Genomic DNA, 14,762 nt, shown 5'->3' with positions numbered 1-14,762 from the left:
GGGGTAAGAGCTCAGGAAGTGCGTGCAGACATGGCCCGGTGTCCACGTCCTCGCCTTGCCTCCCTGCTTGTCCCCCGTGGTGTGGGCCCACTGCCCTCCTCACCAAAGTCACTCCTGTGAATGATGCCAGTGGAAAGGCCTCAGTCCTCGCCCTGGGTCCTCAGCCCTCCTGCTGGAAGCCCCGGGCACCACCTTGCCATCTCCTCCATGTCATTATTTAACTTCTCCTGAGTCAGGCTCCCAGATGGCAGGTCTGAGACGGTCCTGGGCCCTCCCTCCGTCCTCACTCCACCTTTCCAGGGCTAGCTGCCTCATCTGTGCCCAAGGTCTTGGCCTAGGCACTGATCATGCCACCTCTTAGTCCCCAGATCCGAGGTTCCCACAGCCCCCTGGATGTCTCCCCCTAAGTGACCCCTGGCCTCTCTCTCCCACCACATCTCAGACTGGCCTTGGCATCTCTCCTAAACCTGCGCCTCCTCCCAGCCCCCAACTCAGTGTGGCTTCTGTCCCCCAGTCTTTGTCTCCCTCTCCTGCCCTCCCACCATCATGGGTCCCCTCCCTAGGGCTCTCCCTGGCCCAGCCTGTTCTCCCTCTGGGGGCCCGGTCTTGGCCTCCTCCCTAAGCTCCCAGCCTAGTCCCTACCTCTGATTGACTCTACTGCCCTCCGGGTGATGGCCTGGCTGTGTCAGCCCACCCCCTCCACCCCAAGCACCCCTCTCGCTGGCTTTTCCAGTCTGACCATCCGATCATCAACATGTATGGAGTCCGCCCTGATGTCAGCTCCAGGATGGCAGGGATTTTTCATGTTCACCAGTGGACGCCCAGCACCGAGAATGGGGTCTGGCCCCTGGCAGGAGCTCCAGAACTATCCACCACTGATCGAATGGATACTTGCTGTGCGCTACACCAGGGCTGGGCCCTGCAACGGACCTCACAAAAACACAATTCTGACCAATGCACTCCCCTGATTAAAACCCTTCCACCGACCCCGTTCCCCATCATTCTCCGCTCCGACTCCAAGCCTTTTTTTAACAGGAACCGCCCTTCCAAATATATTTAAAATTTTCTATAAGCTTTGCAAAAGCTTTGACCATTAGACGATGTACGACTTGAGGCACTCGCATCCCGTTCCCACCGCAGTCACCATAACCACTATTAACAGTACAGTGGTAATTACTCTAGATTTTTTTCTCTGCATATAAAACTCGTTATTTTTCCAGAAATGGGTCATGCCACAGTACAATGCTGCACCTTGCGTCTTCCGCAGAACAATATACCATAGATCCACCTCATTCTTTAAAAAAGCTACATAGTGTTGCATTGTAGGGATGAGCCATAGTTCATTTAACCCGCCTACTGACAGCCACTTGGGCTGTTTCCAGGGTTGCCCCATAGCAGACAATACTGTAATTTATATCCTCGGATCTCTCTTGCTGGGACTGAGGATCCCTTTTTAACATTAAAACTTTCTGTGACAGCGGTTGAGCCCTGGGAGCCAGGCAAGGGAGAAGCCCTGGCCTGACAGGAAGCTTTCAGACCCTCAGTGTGGCCCTCTGTGCATCTGTCAGGTGCCTTCATCACAGCTTCTGTGCTGCCCTACATCTGAACAGCGAGCTCACGTCTGTGGGGGGTTGGCATTCTTTCAGGCTGCAGACAGTGAGCCTCTGTGGAAGGACTCGAGGGCCCTGCCCAGCATGTGGGAGCGACTTGGGCCTAAGGGGGAGCTGGAGGTGCTGGTTGGGGCCTTCAAGTCTTCGTGAGGTGGCCTGGCTACCTCTTCCTGAAGCGTCTGGAAGGCAATGTGCTGGGTGCCGTGGGTTGCAAAGCAGTCCCTGCTCTTCTAGCTGGGGGGCCAGAGGACAAGTTACAGAACAGCTCTGCTGCAGATTCCTCATCTGTGAAATGGCCCCAGTAGGCCTTGAACTGCCCCCCAACTACCACCACCACAGGGATTCTGGGAAGGTGAAATGCTATGATGTACACAGAGCACTGGGTGGAGTACCCGGCTCAATAAATGCTAACCTCAAATATAATTAGCTAACCACCCACAGCTACCAGACCATTGACCACATCACACCCTTCGTGCCCCCCTCCCAGTCCTGGTACAAGCTGTACACTCTGCGTGGAACGCCATTTCTCACTGTGCCTAAGAAAATTCTAAGTCACTCTTCACTTACTGTCAAGTGTCTGTACCTCAATCTGACTCCTGGACCGGCCTGTGGATTTGCCCTGGGAACGGACCGGCTGGAAACTGTTGACCCTCACAAAGTTTACTCTGCCTTGAGCTACTTTCATAATCACTCTGGAGGGTCATTTCTAGTCACTTGTCTGTGGGATCTGGGCGTTCAAGGACCAACTTGGATGCCTGTCTCTTCCATGCCCAGCATAAATGAGGTTCAGAAAGGTTAAGGGTAGGGAGCAAGGAAAGAGAAAAGTCAGGGAGGACAGGTCTGGAGTTGAGGGTGCACAGCTTTTTCTGCCAGTCCCCGGAATCCACCATTCCCAGGGGGCCGAACCAGGAGTGGGGGCAAGGGGCTGGGGTGATGCCCTGAGGGCCCTGGGGTAACTGTCTCCCCTCTGCCACCTCCACCCCCCCCAGAGTGTGGGGTGTGGGAACACGTCCATTTCTCTCCTTCCCTCCACCCTTCCCCAAATCTCACCTGAGCCTCCTGCACCTTCCCTGCCTGGGTCTCCAGAGGGTCAGAGGCTGGGGGAGGAGGGGGAGCAGACGTGGTTACAGTGCGGGGCACAGTTAAGTGGGGATGAAGGGCTTCAAAGCAGAGGGGCAAGGGGCAAGAAGACCCACCAACCTAATTATACTGGGGTGGGAGGTGGTGGTAAAAGCTGAGCAGAGGGAGGGAGGGGATGGGGAAAAGCAGATCTTATTAGGATAGACAGTGCTGTCTGGAGAAGTGGTTAGTGACAGACAGAGGCTGGGGCAGGAAGGTTTGGGAGAGGGAGGAGAAAGTAAAGCATACAGGCATGGAGGAAGACTTAGAAGTGAGGAAGCAAACAGTAGTGAGTGTGTGTGTGAGCACGTGTGTGTGCAGGGAGGGTTAGGGTTTACAAACAGAGGGAAGTTTAAAAAAGGAAGAGAGAAAACAAAATACGCTTAGCAGAGACAGGTTTAGGAAAGGAGGTGCAGTGGAGACAGCACGTTTAGGAGGGGCACAGGAACTAGAGGGACGAGACAGGAGGGGGCGCCAGGGGTCCCCGAGCATCCTACAGTTCCCCCTAACAACCAGGTACCCTTAGCAACCGGGGCCGCGGCAATCTAAGTCCTTAGCAACGAGGGTCCTCAGCAACCGAGGTGCGAGAAACACGCGGTCATTAGTAACTTAGGGGACGTAGCAAAGGACCCTTACAATCTCGCGACCCAGAAACCCACCAGCCTGGCAAGATGGATCACTTAGCAACGACCCCCCACCCCCCGCCCCGATTCCCACTGGCCGCCATGCAGCCCCCGTCTCCAGCCCCACCACGCCGGTCCTCGGGCCCCGGGGCCTGCAGCCCTCAGCCAGGCCCCGGTGCGACCCGACCCTCCCACCGGGGCCCCCGACTCACGGTCCGGCTCGGCCATGGGCGCGGGGCGGGGGCCCTCGGGGCTGTCACCGACTGCTCTGTCCCGTGACGGCACCGGAAACAGGAGGGGCAGAGACAGGGCAGAGAACTACGACTCCCAGCAGTCATCGAGGATGCATACAGGCTTTTCGTCCAGCGGCGCCTGCCGCTCTCGGGCTAGGAAGACACGGACGGCGAGACTACGAGTCCCAGAGGGCTCCGCGCAGGCAGCCATGTTGGTAAAGGGCGGCCGGAAACTGTGGGAATGGGTAGAGAGCCGCAGTCCGTCTGAATACTCTGAATGGTCACTGTGTGGTAAGGGGGCGGGGCGTGTGCTCTTTAGGTCATTCTGATTGGGTGAGCCAAGGGGGAGTGTTGGGGAATTCCCCGCAGGGCGGAAGCGCCGGGGCTTCAGGCAAAGCCAGCTACAGGCGGGCGGCCGCTGGGGCCCCTGAGGCTTCGGGGGCCATGGCCGGGGTCGCGTGCTTGGGGAAAGCTGCGGAGGCCGACGAATGGTGCGACAGCGGCCTGGGCTCTCTGGGTCCCGACGCAGCAGCCCCCGGAGGACCGGGGCTGGGCGCCGAGCTGGGCCCGGGGTTGTCGTGGGCGCCCCTCGTCTTTGGCTACGTCACTGAGGATGGGGACACGTGAGTGAACCTTAGGCTGCCTAACGGGGCCCTAGGATCCCACCTCTGATTCCCTATTAGTCTCCTATCCCGGCTCCCTAACCTTTCACTCTTAAATCTAACTTCTGATGCTCGACTTTCTGATTTGTAACTCCTAACCTTTAGTAAAACCAATTTCCTAGCCAACTTTGACCCTAACTCCTTAATTTCTCCGACTTTCCTTTCTTGAGCTCTGCTTCATATTGCTCCACATCCCTATCCATTGATCCCCAAACTGGTTTTGATCTTCCCGACCCAAGTCCGGAGACCTTTGTTAGAGTTGTGGTCCAGACAGGCTCCTCCTCACCTCCTACCTCCAAATAGGATCCTTGATCCTTAGCCTCCTGATGGATGCGCCTTGAACTTAGATTTCCAAAATTAATACATGACCTTGATTCTTAACATTCTACCTTCTGAGCACCGATCTTCAGATCTTACATCCAAAGGGAAAACGTAAGCTCCATGATAGCAGGGATTGATGCCTGTTAAGTATTTGCTGAACACCACCACGTTCCAGGCACTGGTTTAGGTGCTGCGATAAAGCAGTGAGGAAAACAGACAAAAATTTCCGCTCTTGTGGAGTTTACATTCTAAGGTGCGTATGTAGACAGACAAAAGGACAGACAGGCTGACAGAAAGACAGGAAGGAAGGGAGGGAGGGAAAGAGGAGAGAGAAGGAACAAAAGAAACTAAGACACAGACGCAAAGTGAGAAAGAAGAGAAAGGAAAAGAAGAAACAAAGAAAAACGAAAAACAGTATAAAGGAAAGGCAGAAAAATAGTGTATCTGAAGGTAATAAGTTCTTTGGGGGAAAAATAAAGCAGGAAAACGAGATCCGTAGAGTATCTGGGGGAGAACTCTCCAGGCAGAAGGAACCAGAATTGTAAAGGGCGGTGAGGGATTGTCCTGGGGTTTTTTTGTGTATTTGTGTCTACTCATCCAGTCATGGTGACTAAACAGGGCTTGACCCATAAGAGGCGTGCAGGAAATATTGTTCTTTCCAAAGACCCCTGCTGAGGTTTCATTAGTTTTCTTTATTGGTTTTTTGCTTTCTATTTCATTGATCTCTGTTTTGATTTTCATTATTGCCCTCTTCTGCTTACTTTGGGTCTAATTTTTTTTTTCTTTCTTTCTCTCTTTTTTTAAAGTTTCTTAAGGTGGCAGCTGAGATCATTCATTTGAGACCTTTCTTCTCTAACATTGGTGTTTCATGGTATAAATTTCCAGCAGCAGTACTTTAGCAGTCTCTCACAAATTCTGATATGTTGTGTTTTCATGTTCATTTAATTCAAGATACTTTGTAATTTCTCTTTTGATTTCTTCTTTGGCCAGTGGATTATTTAAAAATATGTTATTTAGGGCGCCTGGGTGGCTCAGTTGGTTGAGCTCAGGTTGTGATCTCAGGGTCCTGGGATGAGCCTCCCATTGGGCTCTGTGCTCAACTGTGGCATCTGCTTGGAATTCTCTCTCTTTCTCCCTCTGCCCTTCCTGCTTATGCTCTCTCTAAAATAAATAAATAAATAAATCTTTTAAAAAGGGGTAGGGGGCAGAGGGAGAGGGAGAGAGAAACCCAAGCAGGCTCTGTTGGGAGCAGGGCGTGATCCCATGACCCTGAGATCAGGGCCTGAGCTGAAGCCAAGAGTTGGTCATCCAACCCACTGTGCCACCCTGATGCCCCTAAATAAATCTTTTTAAAAAAATAAATATGTTATTTAGTTTCCAGATATTTGGAAAGTTTTCCAAATGTCTCTCTTTTATTGATTTTTAATTTAATTCCCTTGTAGACTGAGAACATACTTTGTATGACTTGGATCCTCGTAAATTTATTGAGAATTGTTTTATGGTGCCACACATTATGCGTGCACTTGAAAAGAGTGAATATTCTGCTGTTGTTGGGTGTAGGGTTCTCTAAAAGTCAATTAGTGGTCCTATTGGTTTATCATTTTATATATCCTTACTAATGGTTTCTGTCTCCTTGTTCTATCAATTATTGAGGAGGGGGCATTGAAATCTCCAGCAGTCATTATGGATTTGTCTCTTGTTCTGTCAGGTTTTGCTTTGTGTAATTTGATGCTCTGTTATTAGGGCATGGATATGTAGAATTATTATGTTCTTTTGCTTAGTTGACCTCTTAATCATTACAAAATAACCTTCTCGATACTTGGTAATATTTCTTGCTCTAAAGTCTAGTATGATATTAAAATATTCACTCCTGGGCAGCCCCGGTGGCCCAGCAGTTTAGTGCCGCCTTCAGCCAGGGCATGATCCTGGAGATCCGGGATCGAGTCCCACATCAGGCTCCCTGCATGGAGCCTGCGTCTCCCTCTGCCTGTGTCTCTGCCTCTCTCTCTCTCTCTCTCTCTCTCTCTCTCTCTCTGTGAGTCTGTCATGAATAAATAAAATCTTAAAAAAACACAACTCACTCCTGCTTTCTTTTGACTGACTGGTGTTAGCACAGTATATCTTTTTCCACCCTTTTATTTTAACCTATCTTTTAATACCTATATTTAAAGGGTATTACTTGTAGGAAGCATATATAGTTGGGTTTTGCTTTTTTGTTCAGTCTGACAATTTCTGCCTTTTAATTGGAATGTTTAGACCATTTACATTTAGTTATTGATACAGTTATGTTTATCATCCTTTTGCTAATTTTCTACTTAATACATCTCCTTTGTTTACCTTTTCTTCTTTTTCTGCCTTCTTTTGGAACCTGTAAACCTTGTCCCGTTGTATTCTTTTTTTTTTTTTTTTTTTTTTAAAGATTTTTATTTATTTATTCATGATAGTCACAGAGAGAGAGAGAGAGAGGCTCAGAGACACAGGCAGAGGGAGAAGCAGGCTCCGTGCACCGGGAGCCCGACGTGGGATCCGATCCCGGGTCTCCAGGATCGCGCCCTGGGCCAAAGGCAGGCGCCAAACCGCTGCGCCACCCAGGGATCCCTATTCTTTTTTTTTTTTTAAAGATTTTATTTATTTATTCATGAGAGACACGGAGAGAGAGAGAGAGAGAGAGAGAGAGAGAGAGAGAGGCAGAGACACAGGCAGAGGGAGAAGCAGGCTCCATGCAGGGAGCCCGATGTGGGACTCGATCCGGGGACTCCAGGATCACGCCCTGGGCTGAAGGCAGGCGCTAAACCACTGAACCACCCAGGGATCCCCCATTGTATTCTTTTGTTGGTTCATTAGCTTTATGTATTTATTTAAAGATTTTATTTTTAAATTTTATTTATTTTGTGGGGGAGGGTCAGTGGGAAAGGGAGAGAGAATCTCAAGCCGACTCCCAGTATGGAATCCCATGCAGGGCGTGATCTCACAACCCTAAAGATCATGACCTGATCCAAAATCAAGAGTCAGACACTTAACTAAGCTACCCAGGCGCCCCTTAAGGTGTTTTTAAGTAATCTCTGCACCTAACATGGGGCTCGAACTCATAACCCCAAGATCAAGAGTCGCACGCTCTACTGACTGAGCCAGCCAAAAGTCCCTGGTTTGTTAGCTTTAACACTTCTGTTGATTAAGTGGTTGGCAAACTGGCTTCCAGGAAAAATCTAGCCAGCCATCTGCTTTTGTATGGCTGTAAGCTATGAATGGTATTTACATTTTTAAATGGTCGAAAAAAATCAAAAGACTATTTTGTGGCAAGTGAAAATTATTATGAGAGTCACATTTCAGACCCCACAGATGAAGTTCTGCTGGAATACTGCTTTGCTCATTCATTTACATATAGCTGGTGGCTGCTTTTATATCAACCATAACAGCAGAGCTGAGTAGGTAAAAGAGACACTAGAATCCACAAAGCGTAAAATCTTTATCTGGCCACTTACAGAAAAAGTTTTCTGACCTCTGCTTTATAGCTTATACTGTACAGCTTCAACTTATGATGGGTGAAATTTCGCATAGGGTAAAAGATAAAAGAACCTTAGAATAATATATTTCCATTTGTTCCCTCCTGGCCTTTATGTTCTTGTTGTCATACAGTTTAGTTTCACGTGTGTTATAAACTCCACCATACATTGTTAGTAGTTTTGTTTAAACAAACACTCAACTATTTTTTTTCAAATTACCTTCTAAAGGGACTTGTATTAAAAAAAAAGAGAGAGACATAATGAGAAAAAATCTTCCAGATTTACCCACATAGTTGTTATTTTCAATGTTTGCTATTTATGTGTATAGGCCCATGTTGCTGTGGGATGTCATTTTCATTTTGTTTGCAGGTTTCCTTTAACCTTTCTTTGGAGACAACTTATCGTCTGCTGTCGATAAGTTCCTTCGGCTTTTGTATATCTGAAAACATCATTATTTTGTCTTCATTTTTGAAAGATATTTTTGCTGGGTTAAAGGCTTCTAGGTTGGGGGCACTTGGGTGGCTCACTTGGTTAAGCATCTGCCTCCTGTTCAGGTCTAATCCCAGGGTCCTGGGATCGAGCCCCAGATCAGGCTCCCTGCTCAGCATGGAGGAGTTTGCTTCTCCTCCTTCTAACCCTCTTCCTACTCTCTCACTCACTCACTCACTCTCTCTCTCTCTTTCTCTCAAATAAAATCTTAAAAAAAAATCTAGGTTGAGGGATGTCTGGGTGGCTCAGGCAGTGAAGCATCTGACTCTTGATCTCAGCTCAGGTCTTATCTCAGGGTTGAGTGTAAGCCCTGTGTTGGGCTCCATGCCCAGCATGGAGCCCACTTAAAAAAAAAAAAATCCTAGGTTGAGTGTGTCTTTGAATACTTGAAAGGTGTTGCCCCAGTCTGTTCCCCTGTCTAATTTCCTATATGACATCCACTATCATCCTTATTTTTATTTTTCTATAAAGTGTCTTTTTCTCTCTAGCTGCTTTTGATATTTTTATCTTTTTTTAAAAAAATTATTATTATTATTTTTAAAATTTTATTTATTTATGATAGCCACACACACACACACACACACACAGAGAGAGAGAGAGGCAGAGACATAGGCAGAGGGAGAAGCAGGCTCCATGCACCGGGAGCCCGACGTGGGATTCGATCCCAGGTCTCCAGGATCGCGCCCTGGGCCAAAGGCAGGCGCCAAACCGCTGCACCACCCAGGGATCCCTAAAAAAATTATTTTAAAAAATTTATTTATTTTAGAGAAAGAGAGAGCAAGTGACTACATAAGTGCAAGGGAGGGGCAAAGGGAGAGGCAGAGAATCCCAAGCAGACTCCATGCTGATTGTGGGGCCCAAGTGGGGCTTGATCTCATAACCTAAGGTGAAACCAAGAGTTGGACCCTTAACCAACTGAGCCACCCAGGCACCACTGAGATTTTTATCTTTACCATTGGGGTTTTGAACCAGATTTTTATGTTGGGCTTTGGTATAGTTTTCCTAATATTTCTTGTTCTTGGGAGTCATTGAGCTTCTTGGATCTGTGAGTTTATAGTTTTCATAAGTTTGGAAAATTTTCTAGACATTATTTCTTCAAATATTTCTATCCCCCACATCATTTAGGGACTTAGTTTCAAATATTAGGGACTCCTGCGTGGCTCAGTGGTTGAGTGTCTGCCTTCAGCTCAGGGCGTGATCCTGGAGTCCCGGGATCAAGTTCCGAATCAGGGTCCCTGTAGGGAGCCTGCTTCTCCCTCTGCCTGTGTCTCTGCCTCTCTCTGTTCTCTAAAGAATAAAGAAATAAAATCTTAAAAGAAAAAAAAGTTTCAAATATTGTTAGGCTGCTTGAAGTTGTTCCATAGCTCACTGATGTTCCTTTCATTTTAAAATAGTCTCTTTTGAGGGTGCCCAGCTGGCTCAGTCATTGGAGTGTGAGACTCTTGATCTTGGGGTCATGAGTTCAAGCCCCATGTTGAGTGTAGAGATGACTTAAACATAAAAAAGAAATTAAAAAAATTCTCTTTGTGTTTCATTCTAAATAGTTCCTATCACAAAGTCATTCGGTAGTTTTTTCTTCTATATTATTTATTTTTTTAGATTTTATTTATTTATTCATGAGAGACACAGAGACATAGGCAGAGACAGAAGCAAGCTCCCTGTGGGGAGCCTGTTGCGGGATTCAATCTTGTGACCCCAGTATCATCACCTGAGCCAAAGGCAGCCACTCAACCACAGCGCCACCTAGGCCTTCCCTCTTCTGCATTGTTTAATCTCTGCTAATCCTGTCCAGTGTATTTTTCGTTTCAGATGCTCTAGTTTTTATCTCTAGGAGTTTGATTTGAGTCTTTGGCTCCTATCACCCATGTCTCTACTTAACTTTTGGAATGTATGAGAGTCACTTACAATGAACTCTTTTAATGGTCTTGTTTGCAGATTCAAACACCTGGGTCATTTCTGGGTCAATTTCAACTGATTGATTATTCTCATTGTGGATCATGTTTTTCTGCTTCTTTTCCTACCTTGTAATCTTTGAATAGATGCCAAACATTGTGAACTTTATCTTGTTAGTCTGGCCAGTTGTATATCTTTCTTTCTTTCTTTCTTTGAGATTTTATTTATTCATGAGAGACACAGAGAGAGGCAGAGACATAGGCAGAGGGAGAAGCAGGCTCCCTGCGGGGACTGTGATGCGGGACTCAATCCCAGGACCTGGGATCACAACCTGAGTTGAAGGCAGATGCTGAATCACTGAGCCACCCAGGTGCCCCTATGTTCCTATAAATATTCTTGAATGTTGCTTTGGGATGCAGTTAAACTACTTTTAAGTAGTTTGATCCTTCTGGGTTTTGCTCTTGTGATTTGTTAGGTGGGTCTGAGCAGCGCTCTATCTAGGGTTTATTATTTCCCACTACAGAGGTAAGACCTTCTAGAGCCTTCTACCCAATGTCCTGTATTTTAGGGGTTTTTCCTAGTCTCACCAGTGGCAACAGGCACTATTTCTGAACCCCTGTGAGCAATGGGCACGTTTCCCTAATCTGTTTACATGGTTTCTTCCCCAGACGGGTAGTTTCTCCGTATCGGTGCACTGATCAGTCTTCTCCTAAATCCTCTCGAGGTCCCTCTGCAAATCTCCAGTGTCTTTCCCTGTTCAGGTCTCTCCTCTTAGGTTCTCTGTCCTTTGACTCCCCCTGCCTTGCTGTCCCCCAACCCAGCTCCATCTCACTCATATGCAGATGGCCAGAACCCTGCCTGGGTTTGCCCTCTCTATGCCATGTCTTCTCTCAAGAAATGTGGCAATCTGTCACAGGTCTCACCTCACTTTGTGTCCGGTGTATTAAGGATCACTGTCATTCATTGCATGAGGACCAGTGTCTGGAAAACTGTTGCTTCCTACACGGCAGTTTGTCTGTTTTTTTTTGTTGTTGTTATTGATTCAGAGGGGAGGGAAATCTGGTCCCTGCTATTTCATCTTGGGAGGAAGTAGAAGTCCCACTTAATAAACACCAATTAATCAAATCTGCTGAATTAATTCTGACCTGACTCTCCTAGATTCTTGACAGTTGGTTGCAGGATTGTGGTCATAGGGCTTAGCACACAGGAGGTGCTCCAAGTTTGTTGAATGAAGGAATATAGGAGTACTTGATGACTACTTTTTTTTTCTTTTTAAAAGATTTATTCATTTATTTTAGGGAGAGAGAGCGCGTGCGTGCGCTCCCATGAGTGGGAGGGGCAGAGGAAGAGTGAGAGAGAATCTCAAGCAGACGCTGTGTTGAGCACAGAGCTTGATGTGGGGCTTGATCGCAATGACCCTGAGATCATGACCTGAGCCGAAACCAAGAGTCAGATGCTTAACCCACTGAGCCACCTAGGCATTCCAGGAGTACTTGACCTCTGACCTCTGCTCTTGTCTTTGTCTTCAGGGCACTGCACTTAGCAGTGATTCATCAGCATGAGCCCTTCCTGGATTTCCTCCTAGGCTTCGCGGCTGGCACTGAGTACCTGGACCTGCAGAATGACCTGGGCCAGGTGAGCCACCTGGGGACAGTACAGGGCTTGGGACTAGGTTCTCAGTGCACCCCCTAATCCCTGCCCTCTGCTCCTGCAGACAGCCCTTCACCTGGCAGCCATCCTGGGGGAGGCCTCCGCAGTGGAAAAGTTGTATGCGGCGGGTGCCGGGTTGCACATAGCGGAGCGTGGGGGCCACACGGCGCTGCACCTGGCCTGCCGCATGAGGGCACATGCCTGTGCTCGTGTGCTACTCCAGCCCCGTCCCCGGTGCTCCAGGGGAGCCCCCAATACCTACCTCGCTCAGGGCCCTGACCGCACCTCTGACACCGACCACCCGCCTGTTGCCTCGTACCCCGAACCTGACTTGGAAAAGGAAGATGAAGAGAATGAGGAGGATTGGAAGCTACAGTTAGAGGCTGAAAACTACGAAGGTAAGGGTTTCTGGTCACTGGGCAGGGCTTGGAGGCCTGGGCAGAGAGAGAGCACTGGGCTCTAGGGTCAATTCTCCTGAGTCAAGACCCAGGCCCTTGGGAAATAACACTGAGGCTCCAGGGACCCAGGCACTGGAGAACACATCCCCTCTGAGGCCCCAGATTACTGAGAATAGGTCACTTGGGACTCAGGCCCCAGACCACTTGGGACCCAGTCCTGTCACCTGTAGGCCTAGAACTACTAAGATCTAGTTGTTGGGTTCAGGTTCTCCAGCTGGAAGGCACAGCTCACTCTGGATCTCGCCCCCTCCCACCAACCACAGGTCCTAGCCTACCCAGGATGAGGGATCTTAAGGCTCAGATTCCCCAGAGATTGACACTAGGTTCAGGGACAGCCCTCGGCCCATCTACCTGGGGCCTTGGCATCTGAATCTTAGCTCCCCCACCTCTAGGCCCAACTACCTGCACCAGGCCCCTTCCTGAGATCACCCAGGACCCAGTGTTCAAGGCCTCCTCCTTCCTCTAAAGTCACACACAGGCCCTTGAACTACTCAGGACCCAGGAATTTGGGGTCTAGATCTTTTGTGGGATAAAGACCAGAGACCCAGTCTCCTGGTTCCAAGATCCAGGCTTCCTGTCCAAAGCCCCTAGGTTCTTCACCCATAAGCCCCAGACTTTCCACAAGCCAGGCTTTACACTGCCAGCAGGTTCCAGAACACCAAGACTTAGGCATTGGGGTGCATTTGCCTCTTTGACATACCCAGGAATTCAGCGGCTGGACCCCAGACTCAGTCCCCTCAGGCCATGGTGTTCTCCTTTGGCAGCTTGGCATTTGGGGCCCAGGCCCCTGACCCACATCACATGATACCACTCTGTCCACAGGCCATACCCCACTTCACGTGGCCGTCATCCACAAAGATGCAGAGATGGTGCGGCTGCTCCGGGAGGCTGGAGCGGACCTCAATAAACCGGTGAGCTGCCCTAGGGAGAGGGTATGGCCGGGAGGGTTGTGCCCTGGAGTGGGGCAGGGCCCCCTTGACCTCTCTGCTGCCCCTTGTAGGAGCCCACGTGTGGCCGGAGCCCCCTGCACTTGGCAGTGGAGGCCCAAGCAGCCGATGTGCTGGAGCTTCTCCTGAGGGCCGGTGCTGACCCTGCTGCCCGCATGTACGGTGGCCGCACCCCACTGGGCAGTGCCACGCTCCGGCCCAACCCCATCCTTGCCCGTCTTCTCCGTGCACATGGAGCCCCTGAGCCTGAGGACGAGGACGACAGGCCTGGCCCTTGCAGCAGCAGCAGCAGCAGTAGCGACAGTGACAGCGGGGACGAGGGCGTGAGTCAGGAGGAAAGACCGGGTGGCCCAGCTGGGGGGTCAGGGTAAACAGGCGGGTGGGCAGGGGTGAAAAGAGAAGTTAGGCAGTGTACTGAGACCAACCTTGGGCCGCTGTGATCGGAGAATGCAGGCAGAAGTCCGGGGTGACCTGGACGGGGTGGTGGGGAGAATGTGGGGAGCCATGGCTTGAGCAACGGCGGAGGGAGAACTCAGGTAGGCAGAGTTAGAGAATGAGACCACGGTCCGAGGGACCCGTGATGGCAGTGAGCAGCAGCGGTGGCTGAGAGTGTAGGGAGTGACTTCCCGGAGCAAGAGATGGAGGACTGAGGGTGTGGGAAGGTGACCTCGGGCAGCAGTGGTTCCAACGCTGGCAGCAGTGAGGAAGGACCTTCGCCAGCAGGGAGGAGGCTGTGTGGGGGAAGCCAGGTGGCAGAGATGCTGCGTTGGGCAGGGGACGAGGCTGGGTAGTGAGGGGGGTGAGTAGGGTGAGGAATCTGGGTAGAAGCAGAGGGAGGGGGCAGAGGAAGGAGACCCCAGTGGCTGTGGCTGCTGAAGACGCCACGAAGCAGCAGGGCTGGAGCCCAAGCAGGAGCCCAAGCAGTGGTGGGTGGTGGGAGAAAGCAGATGACCTTGAATGTGGCGGTTGGAAAACCAGGAGTGGGGAATTTGCGTGGGGGAACTTGGGTGTCACCAGAAGACCCAGTTGTCGGGGCGGGTGGAAGAAGCTGGACAGCTGGTACAGTGACAGCCACCTGAGCCCCTGTGCCTGCCCTCCTCTGCCCCCAGGATGAATACGACGACATCGTGGTTCACAGTGGCCGGAGCCAAAGTCGGCTCCCTCCCACCCCAGCCTCAAAACCTCTCCCCGATGACCCCGTCTGACCTAATTGTTAATAGAAACTCCAGTTTAATAAAATCCCAGTTCTGACAA

At 49.9% G+C, this 14,762-nt stretch overlaps 2 protein-coding genes across 4 annotated transcripts in view; one reads left to right on the top strand and one right to left on the bottom strand.

Annotated features, from left to right (window-relative positions):
- SIRT2 (sirtuin 2) overlaps positions 1-4,051 on the bottom strand; it is a 17,698-nt gene extending 13,647 nt beyond the window's left edge. The window contains exons 1-2 of one of the 2 annotated variants that reach the window (XM_072778675.1): positions 3,565-4,050; positions 2,661-2,707 (exon numbers count right to left, since the gene is read on the bottom strand). In XM_072778675.1, coding sequence (XP_072634776.1) covers positions 2,661-2,707; positions 3,565-3,580 — 63 coding nt within the window. In that variant the 5' untranslated portion in view covers positions 3,581-4,050. Of the gene's footprint in view, positions 1-2,660; positions 2,708-3,564 lie in introns of both variants that reach the window. The other variant, XM_072778664.1, reaches the window with a different exon arrangement.
- Positions 3,935-14,762, top strand: NFKBIB (NFKB inhibitor beta). 2 transcript variants are annotated; one of them, XM_072778710.1, is made up of 6 exons: positions 3,935-4,208; positions 11,983-12,088; positions 12,168-12,501; positions 13,384-13,472; positions 13,562-13,831; positions 14,618-14,762. In XM_072778710.1, the coding sequence occupies exons 1-6, from the start codon at positions 4,030-4,032 to the stop codon at positions 14,711-14,713; spliced, it is 1,074 nt and encodes a 357-aa protein (XP_072634811.1). In that variant the 5' UTR covers positions 3,935-4,029; the 3' UTR covers positions 14,714-14,762. The 2 variants fall into 2 exon arrangements, with proteins under 2 accessions (XP_072634811.1, XP_072634821.1); XM_072778720.1 differs by having other exon boundaries at positions 3,943-4,208; positions 12,375-12,501.

This window comes from Canis lupus, chromosome 1 (assembly GCF_048164855.1).
Source record: "Canis lupus baileyi chromosome 1, mCanLup2.hap1, whole genome shotgun sequence".
NCBI lineage: Eukaryota > Metazoa > Chordata > Mammalia > Carnivora > Canidae > Canis > Canis lupus.
This window is presented reverse-complemented; position numbering and strand designations above follow the sequence as displayed.

What these genes read in the sequence shown, in the direction of transcription:
- NFKBIB (XM_072778710.1), top strand. Translation starts at nt 4,030, where the DNA reads ATGGCCGGGGTCGCGTGCTTGGGGAAAGCTGCGGAGGCCGACGAATGG. An exon ending in AGAGGCTGAAAACTACGAAG is followed by an intron (nt 12,502 to 13,383) that starts GTAAGGGTTTCT and finishes CTCTGTCCACAG; the next exon opens with GCCATACCCCACTTCACGTG. An exon ending in GTGACAGCGGGGACGAGGGC is followed by an intron (nt 13,832 to 14,617) that starts GTGAGTCAGGAG and finishes CTCTGCCCCCAG; the next exon opens with GATGAATACGACGACATCGT.